Source organism: Emys orbicularis, chromosome 1 (genome assembly GCF_028017835.1).
Source record: "Emys orbicularis isolate rEmyOrb1 chromosome 1, rEmyOrb1.hap1, whole genome shotgun sequence".
In the NCBI taxonomy this organism is placed as follows: Eukaryota; Metazoa; Chordata; order Testudines; family Emydidae; genus Emys; species Emys orbicularis.
Genome location: NC_088683.1, coordinates 115,909,817 through 115,935,960, shown reverse-complemented (window position 1 = coordinate 115,935,960; position 26,144 = coordinate 115,909,817). Strand labels below are relative to the sequence as shown.

Below are 26,144 nucleotides of genomic sequence, written 5' to 3'. Positions count from 1 at the left end.
AATAAAGGACTGTGTCTTCATTAGGCATGTCTTTTCAAGTGTTTATTCCCTTAAAAGCCTTAATATAACTTATAAGCAATATAAGCAATCTTCTTCTTCTCTCTAATCCAATGGTTTATGAAATAAGGGGTTTATAAACTGGCTGTTACTAAAAACCTGGGGTTTTAAACCTAGGGCGCTTCTGCCTGCTCTTTTTTTTAATTACAACACATACAAAAGGGATGTGTCTTAGGTTTGTCTTTTCAAGTCATTATACCTTTGCAAAACTTAATGTAACTTTTACTTGTGTTTGTTAAAAAGCAGGTGAAGAAGCAAACTCCTTCTCTATGATCCACTGACTCACAGAGGCTGCTTTGCTAACAGGAGCTTTGCTGCAGCTTCACATTATTTTTACTAAAAAAAATAAATAAATAACCCCTGTTAGTTTAAAACCTAGGGAAAAACTTTTAAAAATTGTTTGTTACTAAAAGCTTATGGTTTTAACTTTTATAAAAACCCCTATGCAAAAGGGCTACATGGTGGGGAAAATGCTGGGGGTCTGTTTCTTTAGATAAGAATAAGACAGTTAAAAGGGGGGGAGAGGAGGGGAGGGGAAAGAGGAGGGAGATGGCTCTTGTTTAAAATCTTGGAACTCTAGAATTGGTTCAGGAAAATAAATTCTATGATGCTGTTGTAGAACAAACTCTGATTGGTCCGATCCAAATGTGATGATAACAAGTCTGAGAGGGTCTGAACCAGGGAAGTTGCCTCATTCTACAGAAAGACTTGAAAGGTGAGATTTCTCTCTCTGATTCAACCATGTGCTGCCTATCTTGCCCTTTGCAAAGGGGGCTCTCTTTTCCCTTTTCTTGCCCTGTTCTTTCTTTTAACCTCTCTTTTTTTTTTAACCTACACTGGTATTGAATAGTTTAAATGCTTTTTTATTCACTTTTTTACCATGTGCTTACCAAACAGGTTTTACCTTAGTAAATTCCCTTTTTAAACCTAGATTTTAATGTTTTTAAAAGCTTTTTTCTTAACCTACACTGGTATTGAATAGTTTAATGTTTTTTTATTAATGTTTTTACCATGGGCTTACTAAACAGGCCCTGCCTTAGTAAATTCCCTTTTTAAACCTAGTTTTTAATATTATTTAATGATTTTAAATGCTTTTTTCTTAGTACCCCTTTATAGTTTTTGGCCATGTGCTTACTAAACAGGCTCTGCCTTAGTAAATTCCCTTTTTAAACCTAGTTTTATTGTTTTTAATATTATTTAATTATTTTAAAGACTCTTTTCTTAACCTACCCTGATAGTGAGTAGCTTAAATGCTTTCCTATTCACTTTTTTACCATGTGCTTACCAAACAGGCTTTGCCTTAGTAAATGCCCTTTTTAAACCTAGCTTTTAATGTTTTTAAAAGCTCTCTTTTTAAACCTACCCTGATAGTGAATAGTTTAATTGTGTTTTTCTTAGCAACTCTTTTACCATGGGCTTACTAAACAGGCTCTGCCTTAGTAAATTCCCTTTTTTGGCTATATGTGTTCTTTTTAAACCATTTTTTAATATTATTTAATTCTTTTCTTAAACTAACCCTTTAAAAACAAAAATTTCCTTTTTTCTTTAAGTTCTATCTTTCTATTCTTGAATAACCTACCAAACTAGGTCTTTACCATCCTCTCTTCTGACTCAACCTCCCCAAATAATCTTTCTTTCCTTTTTTTCTCTAAACCTTTCTCAAACTTTCTTTTTTCATCTTTAAACTCTCTCACTCTATTCTTTCAACCTTTTTCTCTAAATGTACCCAAGCACAAACACACACATCACTTCCACTAGTCAAACACACACACACACATTTTTCAAAATGGCCGACGGCGCCAAAATTTGGTGCCAATGGAAACGGGGTGGAAAGGCGAGACATAAGCCCTAAATGGGGCGTGGAAACCTGTCAAAAATGCATGGTGATGAATACTATCGAGGTTATACTACTTAAAGCTCATTCAGAATTGACAGTGGGCAATGGCTCCTTCCAATAAGAATTACCTTGTACTTTTCAATGGTAAGTTTCATTTGCCATTTTGTTGCTCAGTGTTAAAATTTGTCAGGGTCTCATGTACCTCGAGATTATGTGGCTGAAGTGTTCAAATGTAGATGTGAACTTTAAGACAGCAGAATCCCCCTCATCCTACAACATTAACAAAACAATCACCTTGTTTGCTGGAGGGTGGGGGAGAAAATATGTGGAGGATCATCTTCCTTTTTTGCTTGTTCAGCAGAGGATTTGGATGCCCTCTCTTGGGCTCTCAGGTTCTGATGTTCAGTTGAAGTCAATGGGAGCTGTAGGTGCTCAGCGCCTTTGGAAATCTGACCCTCAACAACAAGGGTGATATTCAAAAGAGAGAGTGGGTGGTGCTTGTCCTTTGAAAATCTGCTCTCAGGACTGGTTGCTCAAGCTGCCTCGGTGCTCGGGTTCAGCAGGGCATACTGCCACTCAGATTTTCAAACCCTCACGGTCACTACCATGTGATGCTTTCTCCCTGTGCCTTGCTCAACCCGACTGAAAAGTCACTGAAGAGGCTTCTGCAAACATCTCATGGCAACATGCTGGGACAGTACAACCACTTCATCAGCACTTGAACTGATAGAAAAGCTTTTGAAACAAATTGAGGAGAAGAAGGGGCGAATTGAATACAAGTTTATAGAGATGATAATAAAACAGTTTTCCACTTTGTGTCTCTGAGGTACTTATGAATGATCTTCCCACTTCCCCATTATCCTATAAGTCAATCTAATGAAGGGTTTGTTAAATAGTGTGATATCAAATGCTACAACAACAGGCACCATTATAAATGTATGTAATAATTTCTTAGTTCTTTTCAGATGCACCCTGCAGTGTCTGGTCTGGGAGCGGTAAGCTGTGTTTAGTTCTGCGTGGGGTTATTCTTGTTAATTATTGCAATAGTGCCTAGGACTAGGGCCCCATTGTGCTAGGGGCTGTACACATACCGAACAAAAATGTGGCTAGTGAGAGAACAGAACAGCTCATTCTAGTACTGGACTTTGAAGAAGAGAAGCTTTATAGAAGTGCCATGTGCTGAATGGTGTAGCCTGTACTTACTGCTACCTCTAGGTTGTGGTCGTTTGTTTTAGTGGCTGTCTGAATTTCAATCCCCATGTGGTTCCCCATTTCTCTCACAATAAATCCCTCCGGTGAAAAGTGGCCACCTGCAAACAGTGTTTCAGGCTGCATGCTGACCCACCCAGCTGCAGTTCTTTTGTGCAGTGTCATGTGTTAAAGCAACCAGATAGGAAACTGCCCACCTGCCTTGGAAGCTGACAAACTGGTTGTTGCACACAGACAAGCTGCCTGCAGATGCAGATAAAGGCACCAGATAGAGGTGTTGAGTTTGGAAAGCTGCAATAAAAGGCATCAGCGAGCGTGGTCAGAGAATCAGGAACAGAACAGAAGAGGTGGCTGTAACACAGATCCAGGATATTTTTACAGAGCATAGAATCTTTTTAATGTAAATGGGAGGAAAACTTTACTGGTGGAGGCGCTTTCTGAAGAAGGAAAGAGACTGAGAATGATGGTCTCTGAGAAGTACCGACTGGGAGCATCTTTATGTTAATAGACTGCAGATTGCTCCTATCAAGTGACTTTTACTCCAGTTCGAGGTATTTGAGCAGTGGTGCAAGTACGGTGGTACTGTCCGGTACGCTGTACCAGTAAGATATGTATAGCTGGTATGGTGTACTGGAAAGACACAGGAGGAGCACGCCATCAGCCCCATCCCCAGCCCTTCCATGCAGCTGCATCTCCTGAGTCCTCCTGCCTGAGGTCTGTACAACAGCACTGCCAGAGGACAGGGCGAGTGGAGTGGGGAGGCTAGGCTGAGGGTGGTACAGCAGTGTCAGATTAAAACAGAGTTCTCACTCTTAGGTTGGGTGCAGCAAGTCAGATACTTTATTATCTCTAACAATTGCATGGAGGGAGAGAGCAAAACAGGTCTCTCACCAGGTAAACAATTACAGCAAGCATTTATACCTTTTGTTACAGATAATAATGGGCAACAGCTGCATTTTGTTTATACATAGGTCATCCTGATATCTTATTTTTCTCACCTCTATTTAGACTATAGATTACATTCCATACTTATCTAAAACAAGGTCGCAACAACTTCTCCCACAGTTCTTTCCCACTCGCCTCACACAATCCTCGCTTTTTCAAATCTTGCGTTATTAGGGTTACAGCTAGCCTGACTCTTGCTCACATAAGGGTACTGTTTGAATATGAAATCCCCTTCAAATCCCTGTCAGTTCTTTCTCTAATTCCATAGCAGCCACACCGGAGGAGCTGCCAGTGTGGGGCTGCCTGGCGGCTCCATATTCTGCTCCTTTCCCCACTGTGGTTCCCAGCGCAGTGGGAGGACAGACACCCCCCCCCCCCAGCTAATGTGGGACGGATGTGGATCACGGGAAGGGGATGGACGGGGAGACCGTGGGGGCCCCGGTCTGGGGGCAGGGCAGGGAGGGGTAACTTGGGGAGGTCATGTGCCACCCCTTTGTGTCCATCCCATGAATGCAGCATACCAGCAAGACATGATTTCTACTTGCACCACTGTATTTGAGATAGAAAACAGGTGGAGATGGGAAAAACTAGCCTCTTAGGAGATGCAGAATGCCTTGTGCTTTGTGTCTGAAAATGATGTGGCGAGGCTGCTGCTGGTACCTGAGAGTGGACAGTGTTAAAAGGAAACAAGAAACCATCCAGGGTCTCCTCTGACCGGAAAACATGAGGGAAAGGAATGAAATAGGGTCTCATGTCTGTGGGTTGTGCAGAGATTTTTTCTTAGAAGCAACAGGCAAAACAAAGGTGGTGAACTGACAAAAGGCAGCATAACTTGTGCTGCGTGATAGTGACTGGTGAGAGAGAGATAGAGATAGAGAGAAGCTGTTGCTAACTGAGTAAGCTACACAACCTTGAGCATCTGTGTCACTTGCAGCCCTGCCAGTTACTTGGGGAAGAGAGCCTGGATGCCATCTGACATAACGAGTATATTTTTAATCTCATCTTTTTTATAGGAAAATTAGGCTACAAAGGCACTGCAGCTTGCTGTTAGTAGACAGCACTCTTTGCCATCTGTCTGCCTAGGTGTTTATCCCATGCTTGCTATTGTATACACTACCGCAGAGTCACTGCAGTTTGGTTTGGCCTATTATAGAGAGAAGGGCATCTGCAAAGTCCAGCTCCATGTCCTGATGTCTCTGAGGTTCAGGGTAGTTTTTGGTCAGGGAATGGGCATAGGGGCAGGAACTATGGGTACGGTGATGCTGCAGCACCCCCAGGTTTTACGTGGAGCTCTGCTCCCTGTCCCGTATGTGGGGTCCTGGCTCCCAGCCCCGCACCTGGCCTCTGCTCCTGGTCCCCCCTACAGGGTTCCGGCCCCGCATCCGGATGTCCCAGCTGCTGGCCCCGCACCCAGGGTCTTGGCTGCTGGCCCCAGACTCAGCCCCCTTATGCCTGTCCGGTTCCTCCCCTCCTGGAGAGACAGTCCTGCTCCCAGCCCCAGCTTTGGGGAGCAGGGTGCAGACAGGGTTAAGGGGGCTGGCTTTTTGCACCCCCACTATTAAAAATGTTCCAGCGCCACTGGGAGAGGGACCAGAACTAACTGAAACTAGAGAACCACTTTGAACCGCTATTTTTATTTGAACTGGAACTGAACCTGACCCATAATTTTGTCCTACCTACTGAACCAGAACTGAACTAAGGTGACCAGATAGCAAGTGTGAAAAATTGGGATGGGAGCTGGGTGGGGAATAGGTGTGATGGGACCCCCGGGGTGCAGCTTGGGACTGTGGGACTGTTGTGCCCCCTTGACTCTCCAGCCTGGGCTTTCTCTCACAATGTTTTGCTAGTGACAAGCAGCAAACCCCACCAAGCGCTGTGATCACTTAGTCAACAACATGCAGGGACGCACCCAGCTAAATTGCATGAATGCTCTCTATGCCATTCATGAACCATACCCAGGGAAAAACCAGCAAATCTCCCCCACCCCAGTGCATGCTCATTAATTAGTTCGCCATTCCTTCAAAGGGTGGTGGACATGCCTCAGCCTGTAATCTGAGCAGATTCCCCAAGCTCTTCAGACAAACTCTCTGGTTAAGATAAAACATTAAAATAAGTTTATTAACTACAGAAAGATAGGTTTTAAGTGATGATAAGTGGTAGGCATAAAGGTCAGAAATAGTTACCTAAGAAATAAAAAGAAACACGGATTCCAAATCCTAAACGTTATCAGACTCAGTAAGTTTTGAGTCAAGCAGCTTTTCTTGCCCCACTGGATATTACAGGCAGGTTATAGTTCTTAATACACAGGCTGAATTCCCTGCTCAGCCTGAGACCAATCTCCCCAGTTCAAAGTCTTTGTCTTTCCAGCGTTCCTGTTGCCTTCAGTGCAGGTGGGGGAGGAGAGAGGAGACCCTATGATGCCACCATCCCATATTTTATATTCTCAATTCATGTCCCAGGGAAAATACTGGCCCAGGCATGTCCTGGTGGGCCTTGCTGAGTCACAGAGTTGAGTAATCCCCATTGTGTGGTGCTTACGCGACTGTGTCTTATTGAATTGTAAATCCCTTGTTTACAGTTCCCCTGCTGGTGAATGGCTGGTGATGATCATTTCACACTCGCCTAGGTGTGGGCCCCCTCTTTTGTTGCCACTAGAGAGCTAGCTGTAGATGCCTCCCAGCCTCACAACATATTTCAATAACAACCATATGGCAAAATCTTATAACTTCCTACTCACTACAGATATACATATTGTGACAGAACAATGAGTTTCAGCAGATCATGACCTCTCATATGATACCTTACAAGGCATGCTGTGTATGAAATATCACAACCAGCTACAAATGATGAGTACTGGGGTTACAGGGTGCTATTTTAAGGTACAGTGCCTCACAATAGGGTCCTATTGGGGACAATAGGCTCCTATATAAGACAAAGCTCCTAATATCGGAACGGTCCCAATAATATCAGGACATCTGGTCACCCTAAACTGAACTGGAAAAAAAATTGGGTGACTGGTTAAAATAAAGGTCCGGCATTTTTTAAGCCCAGTGCGTTTAAACTACTGTGATCTTATTTTCAAACGAGACAGCACAATAACAAATAGGCTTGTGATTGCTACAGCAAGGCCTGTGCCAGTAGAATGAGATGAGAATACAAGGATGCTAGCCCACAAGAGTAGGGAGGGAGAGAGAAACTTAGGAGCAGCCTGCCCAACCATGAACCATCTCTGAGATTCCCCCTGGGGAGAGAAGAGGTGGAATGTTACCTTGTCCCAGAAGTTAACAATAACTCTTCAAGCCCACAGGCAAAGGTATTGGCACCCCAACCCTTCTCCCCCTTAGGCAGGCCACCTCCCTCCCATCCCCAATCCCTGGGGCAGCCCCTCCCACCCTCCAGTTGCTCTCCCCGAGCTAAGGCCCATGCCCCAAACTCAAATGTATCCTGTCACTGCAGAGGTCCAATATTATGCAGCAGCAAATATTAGATGTTATATTAGTTTGCGCAAAAAAATTGTTCATAAAGACGTGTTTATTTGACAACACAAAACCAAAGTTAAATGGTGAAAAATAAAAATAGTTTCAATTTTAAGTTTCAACTCTTTTAATTTACTCGAAATTTGATCTGAACTGGTGTTTAATTTTTTTTTTTCTTGAGTGGCTGGAACCAAAACTGAACCTGAACACACAGAATACAATTGGACCCGGACCTGAACCAAACCGAAATAAATACAAGTTTGACTCCCTGCCAGGTTAAGGTACTGGGCTGTGACTGAGGAGATCTGAGTTCCAGTCCTGGTTCTACCACAGATTTCTTGTGTGACCTTCAGCAAGTGACTGAATCTCTCTGCCTCAGTTCACTATCTGTAGAATGGAGATAAGCCTTCTTTTCTCCCACCCATGGCCTTGTCCATGTAGGGACTCTCTCTTTCTATGGTGTATGTGCAGCATCTAGCATAATGGGGCCCTCATTTAACCAGAGTCCCCTAGGGGCTTCCATAATACAAAGAGATATGAATAAAAGGAGGCTGACTCTGTGGTTTTGCTTCAGGTCCATCTGAAATAAATGAAGTTAAGCCACCTGCTCCCAGCATCGAACAACATCTCCAATCAGCACAGACAAAAGCCTCATCCTGCGTGATGATGTGCACTGGGCTACAGCAAATTGGAGCGTAGTGAAGACTGTGACAGATCAAACGAGAGGCCTCTAAACTTTCTCTCTCCTTCCTTGCTCTTGTGCAGAAGCATTGCGATGAAATTATTAGCTGGGTGGCCTATCTGCTGCAGATGAAGTGGCAGTGAAAGACGCTTTGCGCGCTTGGGAAGCTTAGGGAAGGCTGTCAGGAGAAAGCTCTCAGAAATGGCTAGACTTCAGAATGACATGTTGGTAGGAGATCTGGCTGACGGTGACAGTGTGGGGGTCTGACAGGTTCCCCACCCCACTGAGCCACAGGGAAACGCACTTGTGCTTCAGCAGTCAACACCTGGGACAATTTAGGGATTTCTGTAGATAACAAAAGTTTAAGGGACATCTGTGCCTAATAATAATAATACCTAGATTTTATATAGTACTATTCATCAGCTGATCTCAAAACACATTACAAAGGAGGTCAGTATCATTATCCACATTTCACAGATGGGGAAACTGAGGTACAGGGCAGGAAGTGACTTACCCAAGATCACCCAGCAGGTCAATGGCCTGGAGTGGAAACCAGGTCTCCTGTCCACTAGGCAGCACTGTTCTATAGAACTGTGGGGCTGGATCCTGTATGTTGCTAGAAATAAGAGCCCCGATCCAGCATAGCACATAAACCATGGGACCTCTAACAAGCTTAAAGTTAAGCACATGCTTAAGTGCTGCACTCAGTACCTTGCAGGATCAAGCCCTTAATAGACGTCTACAGGAATTCTAAGTTACTCTAGAATTCAACAGGGAGTGAGAGCCACACGAAGGGTTTTTTTAAACCATCCTAAAGAATTCTACAGTAGGGTAGAATTCTCTTAAACTCTACCACCCATGCTTTTACTCTTGTTGCTACAATCTCTCTTAGAAAAGACAGAATCAACTACTTTGCTCAGGGCCCAATCCTCTTTGCATTTAAGTCAATGGGGGTTTTGCATACTGTTGTCAAAGAGAGCAGGTCAGGATGGGGCCCTCTAGCCCCCAGTCAGTTGCAGAAGTGAACTCCATCCTTGCTTTGCTATGCATGCCCATAGGAGAAAGCACATTGCCCCACAATTTATGTTGTGATTTCTTTATTTGTTTGAAATGTAGAGAAAAGATGCATTATCCCAAGTACTGAGAGCTTTGTTATGAAACTTAGATAAAAGTTGCCTTCTCAGCTGTCTGCTCCTTTCTTTGCCCTGGGCCTATTATGTACAGAGAGTTAGCGTTTATCAGATCATTTTATTTGCATTGTGCAACCTGCAGACACAGTGATGATAATGTTCTCTACGGTACAGTACTGTGTCAGCTTCCCCTCTTCCCCTGCCCATTTCCCATCTCCCTTCCTTTTCCAAGCAAAATTCTGCTTCATCTTTACCCTGGTGTGCATTTCACCATTAAAATGCATGGAGAATGATTGATGTTTGTCGCGTTACCCGGTTAACACACTATTAAGGCACCACCTGTTAGAGCAGCCAAAAAAAATAATGAAGTCCATAGTTATCCAATTTCACTGTGCTCTATAATTAGTCTTGCCAGGGTAATGAAGACCATGGGTGAAATTCAGCCTTGCTGTAAGCAAGAATTTACACCAGGGCTTGATTTGGCTCAGAAAGTAGGTACAAAGTAGAGAGGACCCCTCACCAGAGCCTCTCTTACCTTTGGGGATTTTGGGATCCAGCTGTAGGTCTGAGCTTTCTGGCTCAGGCCTGTCTCTAGTGGGCTGAACCGTGACACATGTTTTCTAACCCCCCCATGATTTTCTTATGAGTCTCATGATATTTGTTGTTTTTCTGACCGCCCCTGGAGGCGTTGTGATTGTAAAAAAATAAATACATAACTAAGAGAGCGAGAAAGAAAGAAAGAGCTTAATTCTCACGTAATTCTCTAATTCTCATAGTTGTGGAGAAAAGCTTGAAAATGTGACCTGAGTGCATCCTAAAGACTCACAAACCAAAAAGTAAATACAAAAAAATCCCCAAATGTATTTTTTAAAAAATCATGTTTTTTATGCTAATATCACGAGTGTTTGCCTTGGCCGGACTCCTGATTTTTGGGCCCTTGGGGTTGGCAATAGTGGAAACCCTAGAGCTGATTCCTGATCCTCACTTTGCAACTTGGACCCGTCTTTGGTGCCGAGAGACCAGGACTCTGGGCAAAGTCTGTTCCATGATTCCACAAATGAGCTTTAGCCATGACTAGGATTTCACTGGGATAATTCATTAGCTGAAACTTTTCCCGTGAGCCAGTCGCAGCTGAATCTCTGTCTAGAAATCTGCGCTTAATGCAAATCATGTAAGGATCCCCCCACCCCTGGGGCCATCCTTAGGATTTATGGGGCCCTACACAGTATTATTAAACTGGTGCCCCTATGCCCGACTTGGTTCAAGCCCTGTTCGGATTGCAGCAGGCCTATGCCTGTGAGTGACCCCCACAGCAGCTGCCTTAAGTGCCTGGGAGAGTCAGGTGTTAAGGAGCAGTGCCGGATCTGCAAAAACTTTCGACCCCGCACCCAGAAGGAGCGGGACGTCCTCCTCAGGGCTCTCCTGATGGAGTCCGCCCTCCACCCAGCTTCCAAGCCGTCTGGGCAGGTTGCACCAAGTGCCTTGGCCTCTGTGCACAGCGCACAACCAGCACCCGACTCCTCCCGGCACTGTTCACCATCGCCAGTGCCGAAGAAGAAGACCAGGAAGTGCTCCCCGGCACCGAGCAAGAAGGCCTGGGGTCATCTATCAAGGGACTCGGACCTGCCCACCAGACTGCTCCAGAGCCACATGATTGTCCCTCCCTGACTGGGGCGCCCAGCCCCCTGAAAGGTCCATCACTGACTCTTGGGAGTGATATGGGACCCGCACTCCTGCCTGCACCTTTGTCAGCTCAGGCTCCCACGGCATAGAGATCGCCCAGGTCTCCATCTGCTCCGCTGACTACCCTGGTGCTGCAGGACCCGGCTCAGGCTCCCCAAGAGGGCAAACCCACCGTTAAGACCCCTCAGGGAACACGGGACCAAAGTTGGTCGCAGGACAGAAGGTGTCGATCTTTGCTGCTGTGTCAAGAGTCCCGAGGCAGATTCCAATTGTGTCGCTGGTTGTCCAGGCGAGCTTCCAGATCCCCGCGGCGCTACTTTCCGGCATTGGGCCGACGCTCCCTTTACTTTTCCCGGCACCGTTCGCTGTCTCGATAGTTGTCCTCTAGACGTTGATCCTGATCACTGGCATGGTGGGAACGTTCCCCATCCCAGCACCAGTTCCCCTCTCCACGCTGCAGTTACTGTTCAGTTACGCCCATGTAACGGTCACCGGTAGGCACGACCAGCAAACAAACTCAGGCATTGACGGCTCCTCCCTGGTCGCTGGAAGGTGGTTCCTCCGGTACGGAGGGCCAGTTCAGCCCATCGCTACGGTCTCATCAATGTGGCTGGGCACAGGAGCCCGCTCCCTCGTTGGCAGCACCGCAATGGCAGCATGGCCAGTGGCAAGCGCAGTGGCTGTATTGGAGCCGGTGGGGCGTACAGGGTGTGACGATGCCTCCTTTACATCACTCCTCGGTGGCTGCGCCAGAACAGCGGGCAGCAGCCCCACCCGCACTGCACCCAGTACCGAAAGGCCGTTCTGAGGTTGGGGCAGATGAACCTGAGCCCACCCTAAAGCCTCTTTCTCCAAAGGTGGTTGAGACCCCAGTACCCCCACTGGCAGTCCAGTCTTCCTCATTGTCCTCAGATGAGGCGCTGTTGGGACTTTCTAAAGCTAGCTCGCCAAATGATTTTCGGGAGCATCAAGCCCTTCTCTGGCGTGTGGCCGAGAACTTGGGGCTTGAGGTGCAAGAGATGGCGGAGCAGGAGTACACCATCCTCAACGTCCTCTCGGCCTCTACGCCCGGCCGAGTCGCACTGCCTGTGCATGAGGGGGTCCTCAAGATAGCCAAGTCTTTGTGGCAAACCCCCTCCTCCATTCCACCCACCTTGAAATGAGCCGGGAAAAAATACTTTGTGCTGGCCAAAGGTTTTGAATACCTTTATTCTCCCCCGCCCCTTGGCTCGCTGGTTGTTTCTACGGCCAATGAAAAGGACAAGCAGGTTCCCCCTCACCCTCAATTCCCAAAAATAAGGACACTAAAAAACTTGATTTATTTGGGAGAAAGATTTATTCTACCGCCAGCCTGCAATTTTGGGTGGCGAATCATCAGGCCCTGCTGGGCCGAAACAATTTTAATCTCTGGGACGGTTTCAAAATGTTTCAGGAATCCCTCCCTCAGGGATTGGCCCAAGAGTTTGGCACTCTGGTGGAAGAGGGCACCGTGGTGGCCAGATGCTCCCTGAAAATGGCCTGGGACGCGGTGGATTCGGTGGCAAGGGTGGTCACATCGACGGTGGTCATGTGATATAGTTCCTGGCTCCAGACGGCAGGCCTCTCCCAGGAGATGCAGGCTGCGATCCAGGACCTCCCCTTTGATGGAGTTGGTCTGTTCTTGGATCAGACAGACACCAGACTGCACAGGCTGAAGGACGCCAGGGCTACCCTTCGCTCGTTGGGTATGCACCCGCCTCAAGCCATCCGCTTACCACAGCCTACATGTGCCTGCAACTGATGGGCCACATGGCCGTGTGCACATACGTGGTCCACCATGCCCATCTTCATCTACGACCTCTGCAGGCATGGCTGGCCTCAGTCTATATTTCCAGAACTCACACCCTGGACCGAGTGGTCATGTTGCAGAGCCACGTCCTTCGTCCTTGGACTGGTGGCTGGATCGGGAGTTGGTGTTGCAGGGGGTTTCCTTTGTGTCCCCATCTCCGTCGCTTACCTTGGTTTCAGACGCGTCAGACCTGGGCTGGGGAGCCCAACTGGGTGAGCTCAGCACCCAGCGCCGCTGGCTTCACAGAGAATTGGCCCTTCATATCAATGTGAGGGAGCTCAAAGTGGTTTGCCTGGCCTGTCAGGCATTCTTGCCCCACCTGAAGGGCAGGGTGATGCAGGTCCTGACGGACAATACAGCCGTGATGTACTACATCAACAGGCAGGGCGGAGCCAGGTCTTCGGCCCTTTGTCAGGAAGCTCTCAGCCTCTGGGACTTGTGTGCAACATGCCATTCATCTGGCAGCCACCCACCTGCCCGGAGCCAAGAACGTCCTGGCAGATCGCCTCAGCAGGACCTTCTCATCTCGCCATGAATGGTCACTTCATCCACAGGTGGTCAGTCTGATCTTCTGCAGGTGGGAGACTCCCCAGGTGGACCTGTTCGTGTCCAGACAGAACAGGAAGTGCAACGTGTTCTGTTCTCTGCTGGGCAGGGACAAGGGCTCCCTGTCGGATGTTATCTTGATTCTGTGGTCGGGAGCGCTCATGTACGCCTTCCCACCAGTGCTGCAAATACACAGAGTCCTGCTCAAGGTAAAGCAAGACAAAGGATTGATCATTCTCATAGCCCTGGCGTGGTCTTGTCATCACTGGTTCAGCATGCTGCTGAGTCTCTCGGCAGCCACCCGGCTGCAGCTGCCTCTTCGACCGGATCTCCTGTCACAGAACTATGGCAACCTGCTGCACCTGAACCTGGTGTTGCTGCACTTGACGGCTTCGCTGCTGCATGGTTAAGTGCGGACGAATGGGGGTATTCTGCTGGTGTCCAGCAGGTCTTGCTGGGCAGCAGAAAACCGTCCACCAGGGCCACATATGTGGCAAAGTGGAAGCGGTTCATGTGTTGGGCCACGGACCAACACATTCGTGCAGATGAGGCTGTGCTGTAGGACATCCTGGACTATTTACTGCACCTTAAGCACCAGGGTCTGTCTCTATCTTCGATCAAGGTACACCTGGTGGCCATTTTGGTGTTCCACCCTCTGCTTCGAGGCAGGTCAGTCTTCACCCATCCCATATCGGGGAGCTTCCTGAAGGGGTTGTAGCGCCTTTACCCGCATGTACGAGACCCGGTCCCCCCTTGGGACCTGAATCTTGTGCTGTCCAGGCTCATGTGCCCCCAACTTCGAATCCTTGGCTTCCTGCTCCCTCCTGCTTCTCTCCTGGAAGGTCTCTTTTTTGGTTGCTATAACTTCGGCCTATAGGGTGTCCGAGATCAGGATGCTCACGTCGGAGCCGCCCTAGATGCATAGGTGCCAACTTTTCCCGGTGCGGGTGGGTGCTCGGGCCCCCTGGCCATGCCCCGACTCCACCCCTGGCCCGCCCATGCCCCGCCCCCATTCCAACCCCTTCCCCAAAGTCCCCGCCCTAAGTCCGCCCCCTCCCTGCCCCTATTGGACTTCTTCCCCAAATCCTCACCCCGGCCCCGCCTCTTCCCCGAGTGCGCAGCGTTTCCCCTCCTCCCCCCTCCCTCCCAGCACTTGCCGCCATGACACAGCTGTTTTGCGGCGGCAAGTGCTGGAGCTAAGGGGAGAAGCGGCGCGCTCAGGGGAGGAGGCAGAGCGGAGGTGGAGGTGAGCTGGGGCAGGGCGGGGAGCTGCCGGTGGGTGCAGAGCACCCACCAATTTTTCCCCGTGGGTGCTCCGGGGCTGGAGCACCCACGGAGTTGGTGCCCTATACCTGAATGGTCTTCTACAAGGACAAGGTCCAGCTGCGTTCACACCTGGCCTTTCTGCCCAAGGTTGTCTCCCAGTTCCACACTGGTCAGGACATTTACTTACCAGTTCTTTGTCCAAAGCCTCATGCAAAGGATGAGGAGAGCAGGCTGCATACCTTGGACATCAGAAGGGCGCTGGGCTTCTACATTGATAGATCAAGGCCGTTCTGTAAGTCAACACAGTTGTTTGTTGCTGTCGCTGACAGGATGAAAGGTTGCCCAGTGTCAGCCCAGAAAATCTCATCTTGGATCACGGCCTGCATCCGCTATTGCTACGAGCTGGCAAGGGTGCTCCCGCCAGTGATCGTGATAGCTCATTTGACTAGGGTGCAGACGTCATAAACTGCCTTCCTGGAGCATGTGCCGATCCAAGAGATCCAAGAGACCTGGTCGTCTGTCCACATGTTCGCGTCACATTATGTGTTGATCCAGCCGGCGCGAGATGACACTGGCTTTGGCAAAGCAGTGCTGCAAGCTGTGAGACTCTAAACTCTGAGCCCACCTCCGTTCATTCTGCTTGTGAGTCACCTAGAATGGAATTGACATGAGCAAGCACTCGAAGAAGCAAAAACGGTTACCTACCTTTCGTAACTGTTGTTCTTCGAGATGTGTTAGAATCATAGACTTTAAGGTCAGAAGGGACCATTATGATCATCTAGTCTGACCTCCTGCACAACGCAGGCCACAGAATCTCACCCACCCACTCCTGTAACAACCCCCTAATCTATGTTTGAGTTACTGAAGTCCTCAAATCGTGGTTTAAAGACCTCAAAGTGCAGAGAATCCTCCAGCAAGTGACCCGTGCCCCACGCTGCAGAGGAAGGCGAAAAACCCCCAGGGCCTCTGCCAATCTGCCCTGGAGGAAAATTCCTTCCTGACCCCAAATATGGTGATCAGCTAAACCCTGAGCATGTGGGCAAGACTCACCAGCCAGCACCCAGGAAAGAATTCTCTGTAGTAACTCAGATCCCGCCCCATCTAACATCCCATGTACATTCCATTTCTCACCCTCCTACCCCTCTGTCAGAGTTGTTGGCAAGAAGGAACTGAGAGGGCATAGGGTCAGCGGTGCCTGATATATAGCGGCATGAGCGCGGCACTCCAGAGGGCGCCACAGCCAGCTCTACAGGTACCGCTAAGGCAAAAATCTCTGACGGCCGCGCACATGGGAACATGCACACCTAGAATGAGATGGACATGAGCAACACATCTCAAAGAACAACAGTTATGAAAGGTAGGTAACCGTTTTTTTTCTCTTGTTATTGAGGGAGACTTAGGTCAATGGAGTGTGTTTACATTCTGCTTCCATGACATGCTATGATGTAATAAGCTGTGTTGGCTACTGGGTCAAAAATAGTAATTCAGGACTCCTGGCAATGTCTGGAAATAGGACAATAGGATTTTCCATACTTGTTTAGACACTTGATCCATCAAATTCACTATCCTGCCTCTGACAGTGGCCAGTATCAGGTATGTTACTTGAGAGGAAGGCAAACACCCTGTAATTCACCTGGTCAATTGTACAATATTGCACACTCTGCGGGAATTCTTCCTGATCCCCATGGATGTTTTGATCAATGTATCTCCCCACAGCATTTACTTTGATTGCTTTTCCCTTTCCTGGAATTATTGGTCATAAAATTATATCCGGACATTTAACAGGGCCTCCCAGAGGATTCAGGGGGCCAGGGGCAAAGCAATTTTGGGGGCCCCTTCTGTAAAAAAAAGTTGCAATACCATAGAATACTATATTCTCGTGGGGGCCCCTGTGGGGTCCGGTGCCTGGGGCAAATTGCCCCACTTGCCCCCCCCTCTGGGCGGCCCTGACGTTTAAAAAAGGTTTTGTCATCAGCGACAGGGAGGCTATTGGGAATAAGAGGATGGGGATGAGGTAGGTCTAGTCAAAGGGAGGTGGAAATGAAGGTGGGGCCAGGATTCCATTTCAGCTGACGAATCAATTTGCTTCCAACTTTTAAGGAACAGCCCTTCCATGGTGCAGCTAGTTCTCAAATGGAGTTTCCCTGGACTACGCTGGGAACTGCCCTGAGCTGAGGCTTCTGTCACAACAATACAAATGTGTCCAATTGGGTGGCTGAGTCCCTTCCAGGCTCATTTCACCTGTGTGTCCTGTAACAGCTTCTTACAGTCTGTGTTCTGTTTTCCCTCCCAGTTTCCCCTGCTCTGTTGGGCCTTGGAGAGTAAAGCATCTGTGGAGGCTGAGCCCCATGGGGGCATGGTGCTGCTCGAAAAGGAGAAGCCAGAAATGGAGCCAAGAGGCCAGTGGAATAATAAAATGGAGTTTATGCTCTCCATGGCTGGAAAGATCATCGGCCTGGGCAATGTCTGGAGATTCCCTTATCTCTGTTACAAAAATGGAGGTGGTAAGTCCATAAAAGCCCAGTTTATGTGAGATGTTGGCCCAGGAATATGAGCACCAGAGCAGACACTTTCATCCGTTCATATATACACGCCCATACATAGAGAGCACGCCCACCCCCCGTACCTCCAGTGAAGCAATCTCACAGCGAGGTAAGCTGAGCTGTGGGAGACAAATCTCACTCCACAGGTGGATGCTCAGAGTAGCTCTGCCAGATGGAGAGGAGCAATCCAGCTTTCAGTAGGCTCCCCATTTTAATAATGGATGAACCTCTAGGTTTGCCATTTGTAGAGGCAGCCAACAGGTGAGATGCTTATCTAAAATACAGCTGAATTATCAGAACCTTTGGGGGCTCCATCCGCCCGGGAACCCACCCTGTCAGTTCCCCCACCCAACAGTCCCTGGGACCCTTCCTTCCCAGCCCCCATGCATTCTCCCTCCTCCCAGCTATACCCAAGCTCTCTCTGATCACAGCTGATCTTCTGGCAGGGGAAAACACTTTGTTGCTGTTATCTCCTTCAGGGCCTGGGCTCCTCCTCAAGGGCACTTGGGCAACTGCCCCCCTATCCTGTATGTTCTGTGAGCCAGGTGATGCTCCCGTCCCCACTAAACCCACCCTTCAGGCCTGACTGGCCCATGATTTCACAGTACTTTGGTATTTCTGGTAACCCTGACAGGAAAAAACACTTATCCAAACAGAGGTGTGTTGTCCCCAGAGAATTCTAAAACTGAGTAAGGTCACCAGATTTTCAAAGCCAAAGGGCAAGGCACTTGTCCCAGGGGTAAAGATGAATTTGAGGAGCTTCAGGAGGGTGTGCCTGGGAGGATGAGAAAGGAAAGGACACTTCTACCTCTTCCCCGGTAATAGATCGATAAGTAGGTAACCCCTGGCCAGGGGAAACATTCCCACAGAAAGAGTTCATCCCCCTTCACTGCTGCTTCTTGTGTGACTTGTTTAATTCCTTAGTCCAGTAAAACTGCAGTAAGATCTTTTACATGGTTAAAAATGAGATTCTCTAGTGACCGTAAAATGAAAGAGAGGGGGGGGGGGGAGGAGGGAGGGGAAGATAATTGAACATCACCAGTTTGTTTATAAAAATGGTTGGACTTTGGTTTATTGAGGAAAACTAAAATAATATAGTCCTGTAAGGTATTAAGAACACACCTTTTGCTCCCATTCCACGGTCAGGTCCTGAGATAATGTTTACAGTCATATATACCACTCCCCCTTTGACTTCCCAGTCAGTAAAGGCCAGGTCACAGTGACCTTGCATTTGGGTCTCTTCTGCCAGGTGAAACAGGAGTATCAGGATTGATAATCCTTGCAGTGTCTATCCTGACCAGTGTCACTGAAAAGGCTACTTGCATACTTTCTGTTGCATTAAAAATTACTAAATTATTTGCCTCAATGATTATTTCTAATGTAGCTGTAACATATCAGGCTGTGATCTTGTTAGGTCTCTCAAACTGACCACAATTAGGTCTGGGCAAAACTTGGCTGGGAGACTACCACAGAAAATTCAAGATGCTGCAGAAAGTGGTTTTCACGTTCTAGTACAAAGCACCCTTCCCATTGAGACCCAATGGTTCAGAATTGTGTTGGGGGTCGGCTGACCACTTGTACAGTCATGAAAGCGTCCATGTCATTTTTTGCAAAAATAGATGTTAACCCTGATATCCTGGCTAGCACTTTGGGAACTTCAGAACGGAAAGAAGCTTTATAAATGTAAGGTGGCACTCTTATAAATGATTATTGATTACACTGATCAGCCACTAGGACGATCAGAATCAGAAAACAGGGTATGGGATCTCCCTAAGGATTCATCTAATGAAGTACTGGATAATACTGTTGTCTCAGAAGAACTCTGACAGAAGGTCTTTTATGTGGCTGTGAAAGGAGTAGCTGCCTTTAGCTGAATACGTACAGGATCTATGTTTCCTACTTCATGAACTTGGACTGATCCTGTCTAGATGTGAAGGGTCTGCTGGCCTTACGTCCCCTGCAACTATAATACATCCGTGTTTAGGGAACATTTTGATGTTGCTCTTTATTTTAACATTATTGGCATAAGAACAAGGAGAAATGTTCTTTATTTAGACCCAATTGTTAATTATCCATAATGGGAAGGAATGTGGGTCTGCATGACTGATTCTGGCAAGGGAGAAACAGATCTAAGAAGAACCAGATTTGCTTTTGAGAGAAGGAGCCCAAATCTTTCTTCCAAACATCTGTGTTTTTATCAGAGGACTGGGGCAAAGGATGGGAATATATTCACTTATCATTTGTTCCTTGTGTCTGATGAGGCCCTGAGGGCTGTTGTTTCAACCAGGAGAATGGTATTTGCCTGCCTTATGTCTGCCATTAGACTGGGGTGGGTGGGTTCTGAAGTGTGGAGTCCAGCTGCTCTCTTTGGAAAGGCAAATTAGGAGATGGGAGAAGGAAAGGCTGGAGACTAAACCAAGACCCTGGCAGCAGTTTAGAATCAACTGGAGAGAGCTGTCCTGTGACTGCTGGGTAAGGAGGACCCAGTTTGCATACAATAAGATTTCCTTTTATCGTCCCAAACCTTTGCTCAAACCGGTTTTAAGGGCTGGAAAAGTGTAGTCAACGTTTATTTTCTGTGGCTTTTTTTTGTCTTCTTGCCATTCTGCTCTTCCAGGTTCTGGCCAGGACCAGACGCAGAAGTGCTGAAATAGCACGAGGACGGGGGTGCTTGTGGTATTTCCAGGACAAGAAGAAGAAAGCCGAGAGGCTGTTCTCTTGCAAGATCTGCACAGTTTTGCAGGCCCACCAGGTCCATTTAGTTCAGTTAGACATTTACATTCCAGGGTGTTTACCTGAGCCTTGATGGTACATCTCGCTTGTTAGTGTACCTGGTAATGGGTGATGATGATAATGTCGAGTAGTAAAGATTCTTCCATTTGCTGCTTCTCTCTCTCTCTCTCTCTGCAGGTGCCTTCTTTATCCCCTACCTCATCTTCCTCTTCACCTGTGGGATCCCAATGTTCTTCCTGGAGACAGCGTTAGGACAGTACACCAGCCAGGGAGGGGTCACCGCCTGGAGGAAGATCTGCCCTCTCTTTGAAGGTGAGTCAATGAATGGGTTTCTTGGGTCCACGATGGAATTTCTGCGTCTCATGGGTTTTTGTGTGAAAAATTTCAAAAGGTCTAGTTCTTGTTATGAAGCAGAACAAAAAGAAATGATAAAACCTGGACTTTTTTTGTGAAATGGAATTCTTGTTTTCTGGACAGCTCTACTTTAAAACCGCAGAGAATTAATCTCAGAACTATCCTGAAGTTTTATAAAAACAACAAGGAGTCTGGTGGCACCTTAAAGACTAACAGATTTATTTGGGCATAAGCTTTCATGGGTAAAAATGCATCCGAAGAAGTGAGGTTTTTACCCACGAAAGCTTATGCCCAAATAAATCTGTTAGTTGTTAAGGTGCCACCAGACTCCTTGTTGTTTTTGTAGATACAGACTAACACGGCTACCCCCTGATACCTGAAGTTTTATGATCTCCATTTTACAGAGGGGGAAACTGAGGCACAGAACAATTAAGTGATTTGCTCAGAGTGGCATTTGCTAATATTGGCAGAGCCAGGATTAGAAGCTACCTCCTAGAATCATAGAAGATTAGGGTTGGAAGAGACCTCGGGAGGTCATCTAGTCCAACCCCCTGCTCAAAGCAGGACCAACCACAACTAAATCATCCCAGCCAGGGCTTTGTCAAGCTGGGCTTTAATAACCAATAAAGATGGAGATTCCACCACCTTCCTGACCCTATGCTTTTGCTCTGGCCCCATTCTTTGGGTGTGGGATGTAATTAGCAGTGAAAACCCTTTTTATTTCTGATTTCCTTACCATGATGAACCACATCTGGATCTCCCACCCTCAACCTGAGTCTTACAGGATTATTTGGTGAACCAAATTGCTCATTAATCTGCTCTGCCCGCAACTCCTGTGGGACGGCCTATGGCACTATTTGAAGCTAAAGTCTGATATATTTGGGGCTAGCCTGGGGCCATTTTGTAACTCCTGTCACTTTCCCTCTTAGGAATTGGATACGCCTCACAAGTCATCGAATCCTATCGGAATATCTACTACATCGTCATCCTATCTTGGGCTATCTTCTACCTGTTCAGCTCCTTTACTGCTGTGCTTCCCTGGGCCACCTGTAATAATCCTTGGAACTCAGGTACAACTTCAGCTAGTCTGCTTCTGGAAAGAGGATCTGGGTTTGAAAACTTTCCATCAAAACTGCTTTTTGACAGAAAATTGGGTATTTGATTAAACACATTTTTCTTTGCACTGTTTGCTTTATGTGGAAAATTTTGAATTTTCATTGAAATATTCAGCTGAAAACTAAAATATTTTGATTTCAAAATGCAGTTGTGGGCCAAATGGGTGTTGTTTGGTTTCCTCATGTGCAGGGCTGGATTTACACCTTGCATGCCCCTAGGCAGGGTCCGCACACCTTCCCAGGTGTCTGGGCAGCTGCGGGGCCCCCGGGCTCTGAGCCCCCCCCCCTCACAGGGGCTCAGAGCTCCAGAGTCTCCTGCCACCCATGACTTGGCGCTCCTGGGCCCCCACTGCCTACGGAGGCTGTGAGCAGCGGGGCTTCCCCCCCCCCCCCACGGCAGCCAGGAGCAGCAGGGTCCCCCCACCGTATGTGGCAGCTCGGAGATCCGGGCAGTTGGGAGCTGTGGCAGATCAGTCACTGGGCCAACGGGGCCCATGCCCAGGGGTCCTAGTCAACTAGGGGCCCCTGGAAAAATGGGTGCTCTGGTGCCCTGACCTGTTCTGCTGTCCACCCCGGCACTCCTGCTTGGGTGCGGGCTCAGGGCGCGGGGGCTTGCCCCACTCCTCCCACCCACCCGGAGCTCTTGATGGGGAGCGAGAGAAGCCCCCTGCACCTTGACCCCTCTCCCCAGCAGGAGTAGTGGGGTGGGGGGGGGAGGCGGGGCAAACCCCCGTGCTCTGACCCCATTTCCCCAGCAGGGCTGGGAGGGACTGCAGGTGTAAGGGGTGGGGAGTGTCCCCCACTTGCTCTGGCCCAGAGCCCCACAAACCCCTTATCCACCTCTGGCGGGGAGCACCAGGGGTCTCCGCTGCCTGGCAGCAGACGGGAACTGTGGGGTACCCTCACAGTGGCTCGGAGCTCCTAACCATTGCGGGCAGTGGGGGTACTGCCATTTTTAACTTTTAGGCATCCCTCCACGCATACCTCCCGCACCCCCCACTGCCCAGTGCCCCTCCACAATCCCTCCCACTACCCAGAGCCTCTCCACAACCCCCCAGAGACCTGCTCTGCACCCCGACTCCACTCACCAGCCCCACTGGGAGGTGACTGTGTCTGCTGGGCTGAGCGAGGAGCGATCCAGCAGAGCTGCATGGGGCTGTCTCTCACTCAGCCGACTCTGGCCCCACTCGTACTGGGACCTGGCAAAAATTTTTTAGGTGCCCCTAGTCACGTGCCTACTGTGCCCAATGGGAAATCCAGCCCTGCTCATGTGCCCATTCTTCTTTATGGCCTGGGCTCCTCAGCTAGACTACTTCTCCCATGATGCACCATGGCCAGGATGCAACAGCCTCCTGACACCATGAGGAGAGACCATGGTGCATCATGGGTTAGATAGTCTGACCAGGGAACTCAGCTCATAGCAGGAGCATGCGGCATCCAAACTACAACTCTATGGCAGCATTTCCAAATCAAAATGTTTTGGTTTTCGATTTTTCACGGGAAATTGAAAATTTTCAGCAGCAAAAAAAGCCCATTTTCAGACCAGCTTTAGTCTGGAGTCCTCACCCCACTCTAAGCCATGGAAGGAGCTTTTCACTGGAGCTGGCACTGCCCTTATCTAGTGTGACAGGGTACAGCACAACCCACTCACTGCACCTCAGACCCTCAAGCATCTGGGCCAGCCTCCGTCACAGCAGAGAACTGTTTGTTCAGTCAGTCTTTGGCTCACTCAGGCCAGGTCTCTGCTAGGAGTGCACTGTCGGGATAGCTGCACCAGTGTACTGTACAGGCAAAGCACGTCTCATGTGGTTGCAGCTTATACTGGCAAAATTGTGCTTTTTCCAGTATAGCTTATTCCAGCTCACCCCCACCCCTCCTCGTTCCCTGAGTAAAATAAGCTTTCCTGGCTAAACTCTTATAGTCTCAAATCAAGGTTGGATGTTTTTCTGAAAGATTTGCTCTGGGGATTATTTTGGGGAAGGTCTATGGCCTGTGTCATCCAGGAAGCCAGACTGGCTGGTCGCAGTGGTCCCTTCTGGCCGTGGAATCTGCGGATCTAGGAAAGTTCCCCTCTCCATGTTCAGTCGACTCACAGTCCTTCCCTGGCCATACCCCTGACAGGGGTCACTGCCTTCCCCAAAGCGGGAATCCGACTCTCGCAGCTCCAGAAGCAGAGCTTTATTTGTGGGGAAAGCCAGGGAAATGCCTCTCTGAGCTATCTCTTAACATTAAGTAACTTCCCAGCCTGGGTAACCATAGTCGCTGCCCCACAGTACCCTGCATTCCACAGCCATCTGGGTTCTATTCAGTAAGGAGCTTCCACTTCCCTCATCCCTCTGGCTGTTCCTGGACTAGGATTCTGGCAGGGGTGGGGGGAGAGTGAAGTTTTACAGGGCAGCATGCAGCTGCAGTGAACAGGGAGGAGGCGGGAGGGAGCACAAAGGCTGAGAAACATGAGAATTCTCCAGGCTCACCGACTTGCTTCCTCCTTTGTAGATCGCTGCGTGGACTTTCTGAATCACTCTAACATGGAGAACTGGACAGCGCCTGCTAATGCCACCTCCCCAGTTACTGAGTTCTGGGAGTACGTACCCCGGTTTCACACTCTTCTCTCCTCAAGCGGTCACAGCAGTGTGAATACTCCAAATGGAGTCTCTGTAAGGCCAAAAAAGATGTGCAAGTGCCACATCTCGGAGCCCAGACCTATGGCACATTGCACATCATGGGGCACATGAGCACACTCACTGCACATGCAAACTTGCATACTGACTGGGCACACTGACTGACAGAAATCCATGGGGCACGTGGGCACTCCCAAGACACACGCTGTCTCACCCCATGCACCACACAGCCCCAAAGGTCAGACATTGACCCTTACCGAGAACACATGCACATACGCACATGGACACATTCTTTCTGACATGGCAGATGCACTCAGCACCCGCAGGTTGCGGATACACAGGGCCTGAACACTTGCTGGCAGGGCCGCCCTGACAGACACCCAGCGGGCACGCATGTACGCACACCAAGTATGATGATCTATCTAGAGCAGGAGGCCAGGTGGGAGGGGGCTGGAAGAGATTCTGCAAAGATGCTCTGCGGTGAAGCAGGAAGAGACAATGTAGCTTTTCCCCTTATTCTAATTGAGTTCCTTGTTCAGTGTTAGAGGAAAGCAACTTTTTCTGTGATTCTTTACTGCTGGGTACCTAATGCACCCCGTGAAAACACCCAGAGGGCAAACAGACGTAGCACCCGAGAGGAGTCCTGAAAGGAGAAATGCTGCAGAATACACTGTAGGGAATCATCCAGCACTGGCCCTCAGGGGGGTGTGAACAGTATGGGAGTTGTAATTCTAAGGACTCGCACTCACAACCGTGCCCCCACCCAATCTAGGGAAGTCACGGGAAGCAAGTGGGAATCAGGGGCTCAATCACAATAGCACGTTTTCATCCATCACTTTCAAAGTGCTTTGCAAAGGTGATCAGTATCCGTTATCCCACTTAGCCTGTCTGGGTATGTCTACACAGCAACTAGACACTCACGGCTGGCCTGTGCCAGGCGACTCAGGCTTGCGGGGCTGTTTCATTGCTGTGTAGATGTCCAGGCTTGGGCTGGAGCCTGGGTTCTAGAACCCTGTCGGGTGGAAGGGTCCCTGATTCTGGGCTCCAGCCCGAGCTCAGGAATCTACATTGCAGTGAAACAGCCCCGCAGCCCTTCCTCCCCTTCCCTTTCCCCCCCCCCCGGGTGAGGCTGACTCAGCTGGCACGGGCCAGCTGCGGGTTTTTCTTTGCTGTGTCTCAGCTTCCCCATTGGTGAAGTGACTTGTCGAATGCCACAGGATGAGCCAGAGGAAGAGCTGGGACTTCAGTGTCAGGCTCCGGTGCCCTGGGCACATCCACCAATAGCTACAAAAACCATTGTGATTTCAGTACAACATTAGGGGCTCCCCTGTAGCTGGCAGAGTTCTGGGGAGGGGAGGGGGTTTGGCCGGGAGGACATAGAGTTGTCAGCTATTAGGGTAGTGAGAGGCTGCAGGGGAACTGTCTGGACATGGTGGTCAGTTCTCACATGGTCCCCGTTATGCTATGTCTACACTATGAACGGGGGTGTGTGGTCCCAGCTCTTGTAGATATACTGATGCCAGCTCTCATCTGAGCTAGTGTGTGTAAAAGAGTAGAAATAGTAGTGTAGCCATGGTAGCATGGGCAGAGACAGCACTGTGCTAGCTGCCCTGAGTACAAACCTCCTGAACTCCATGGGTACGTAGTGGGGGCTCCTAGCACAAGCCACCCCTGCCCATGCTACCACGACTACACTGCTATTGTCAGTGTGCTAACTCAGGTGAGTGTGAGGCCGAGTATGGCTGGGTGAAGTGGGAATCACCCCGCTCCCCCGCTCATCATGTAGACATAGCCTTAGGGAGCCTGGGTGCTGAGGGGAACCTGTAGGGATGATTGAGGGCCATAACCATAAGGGTTCCTGGAGAGAGCCATAGAACATGGGGTGTTTGGAGGAAACAAAGTAGCCAGCAGGTGATTAGGAGCCATTGATGATACCGGGGGGCTGCAGGGGAGGCTGCTGATGGAGTGTGGCCTGCGAGGCAGCCAAAGGGATGGCAGTGATGTGAGATCGGGAGTGACTGTGCTGTGAATGGTTGGGGGCTGCAGTGGGGCTATTGAGGGCTTTGGGAGAGTTGGAGAGCCCAGGCTGACTAAAGGGTGAGGTGGAACTGCAGGGGCC

At 48.9% G+C, this 26,144-nt stretch overlaps 1 protein-coding gene across 1 annotated transcript in view; it reads left to right on the top strand.

The window, feature by feature from the left end:
• The first annotated feature begins 17,015 nt into the window (after positions 1 to 17,015).
• The window catches only part of LOC135895239 (sodium- and chloride-dependent betaine transporter-like), a 53,756-nt gene continuing 44,627 nt past the window's right edge, over positions 17,016 to 26,144 (top strand). The window contains exons 1-4 of the mRNA XM_065423316.1: positions 17,016 to 17,163; positions 20,113 to 20,247; positions 21,219 to 21,359; positions 23,901 to 23,988. Of these exons, the coding sequence (XP_065279388.1) occupies positions 17,016 to 17,163; positions 20,113 to 20,247; positions 21,219 to 21,359; positions 23,901 to 23,988 (512 nt within the window). The remainder of the gene's footprint in view (positions 17,164 to 20,112; positions 20,248 to 21,218; positions 21,360 to 23,900; positions 23,989 to 26,144) is intronic.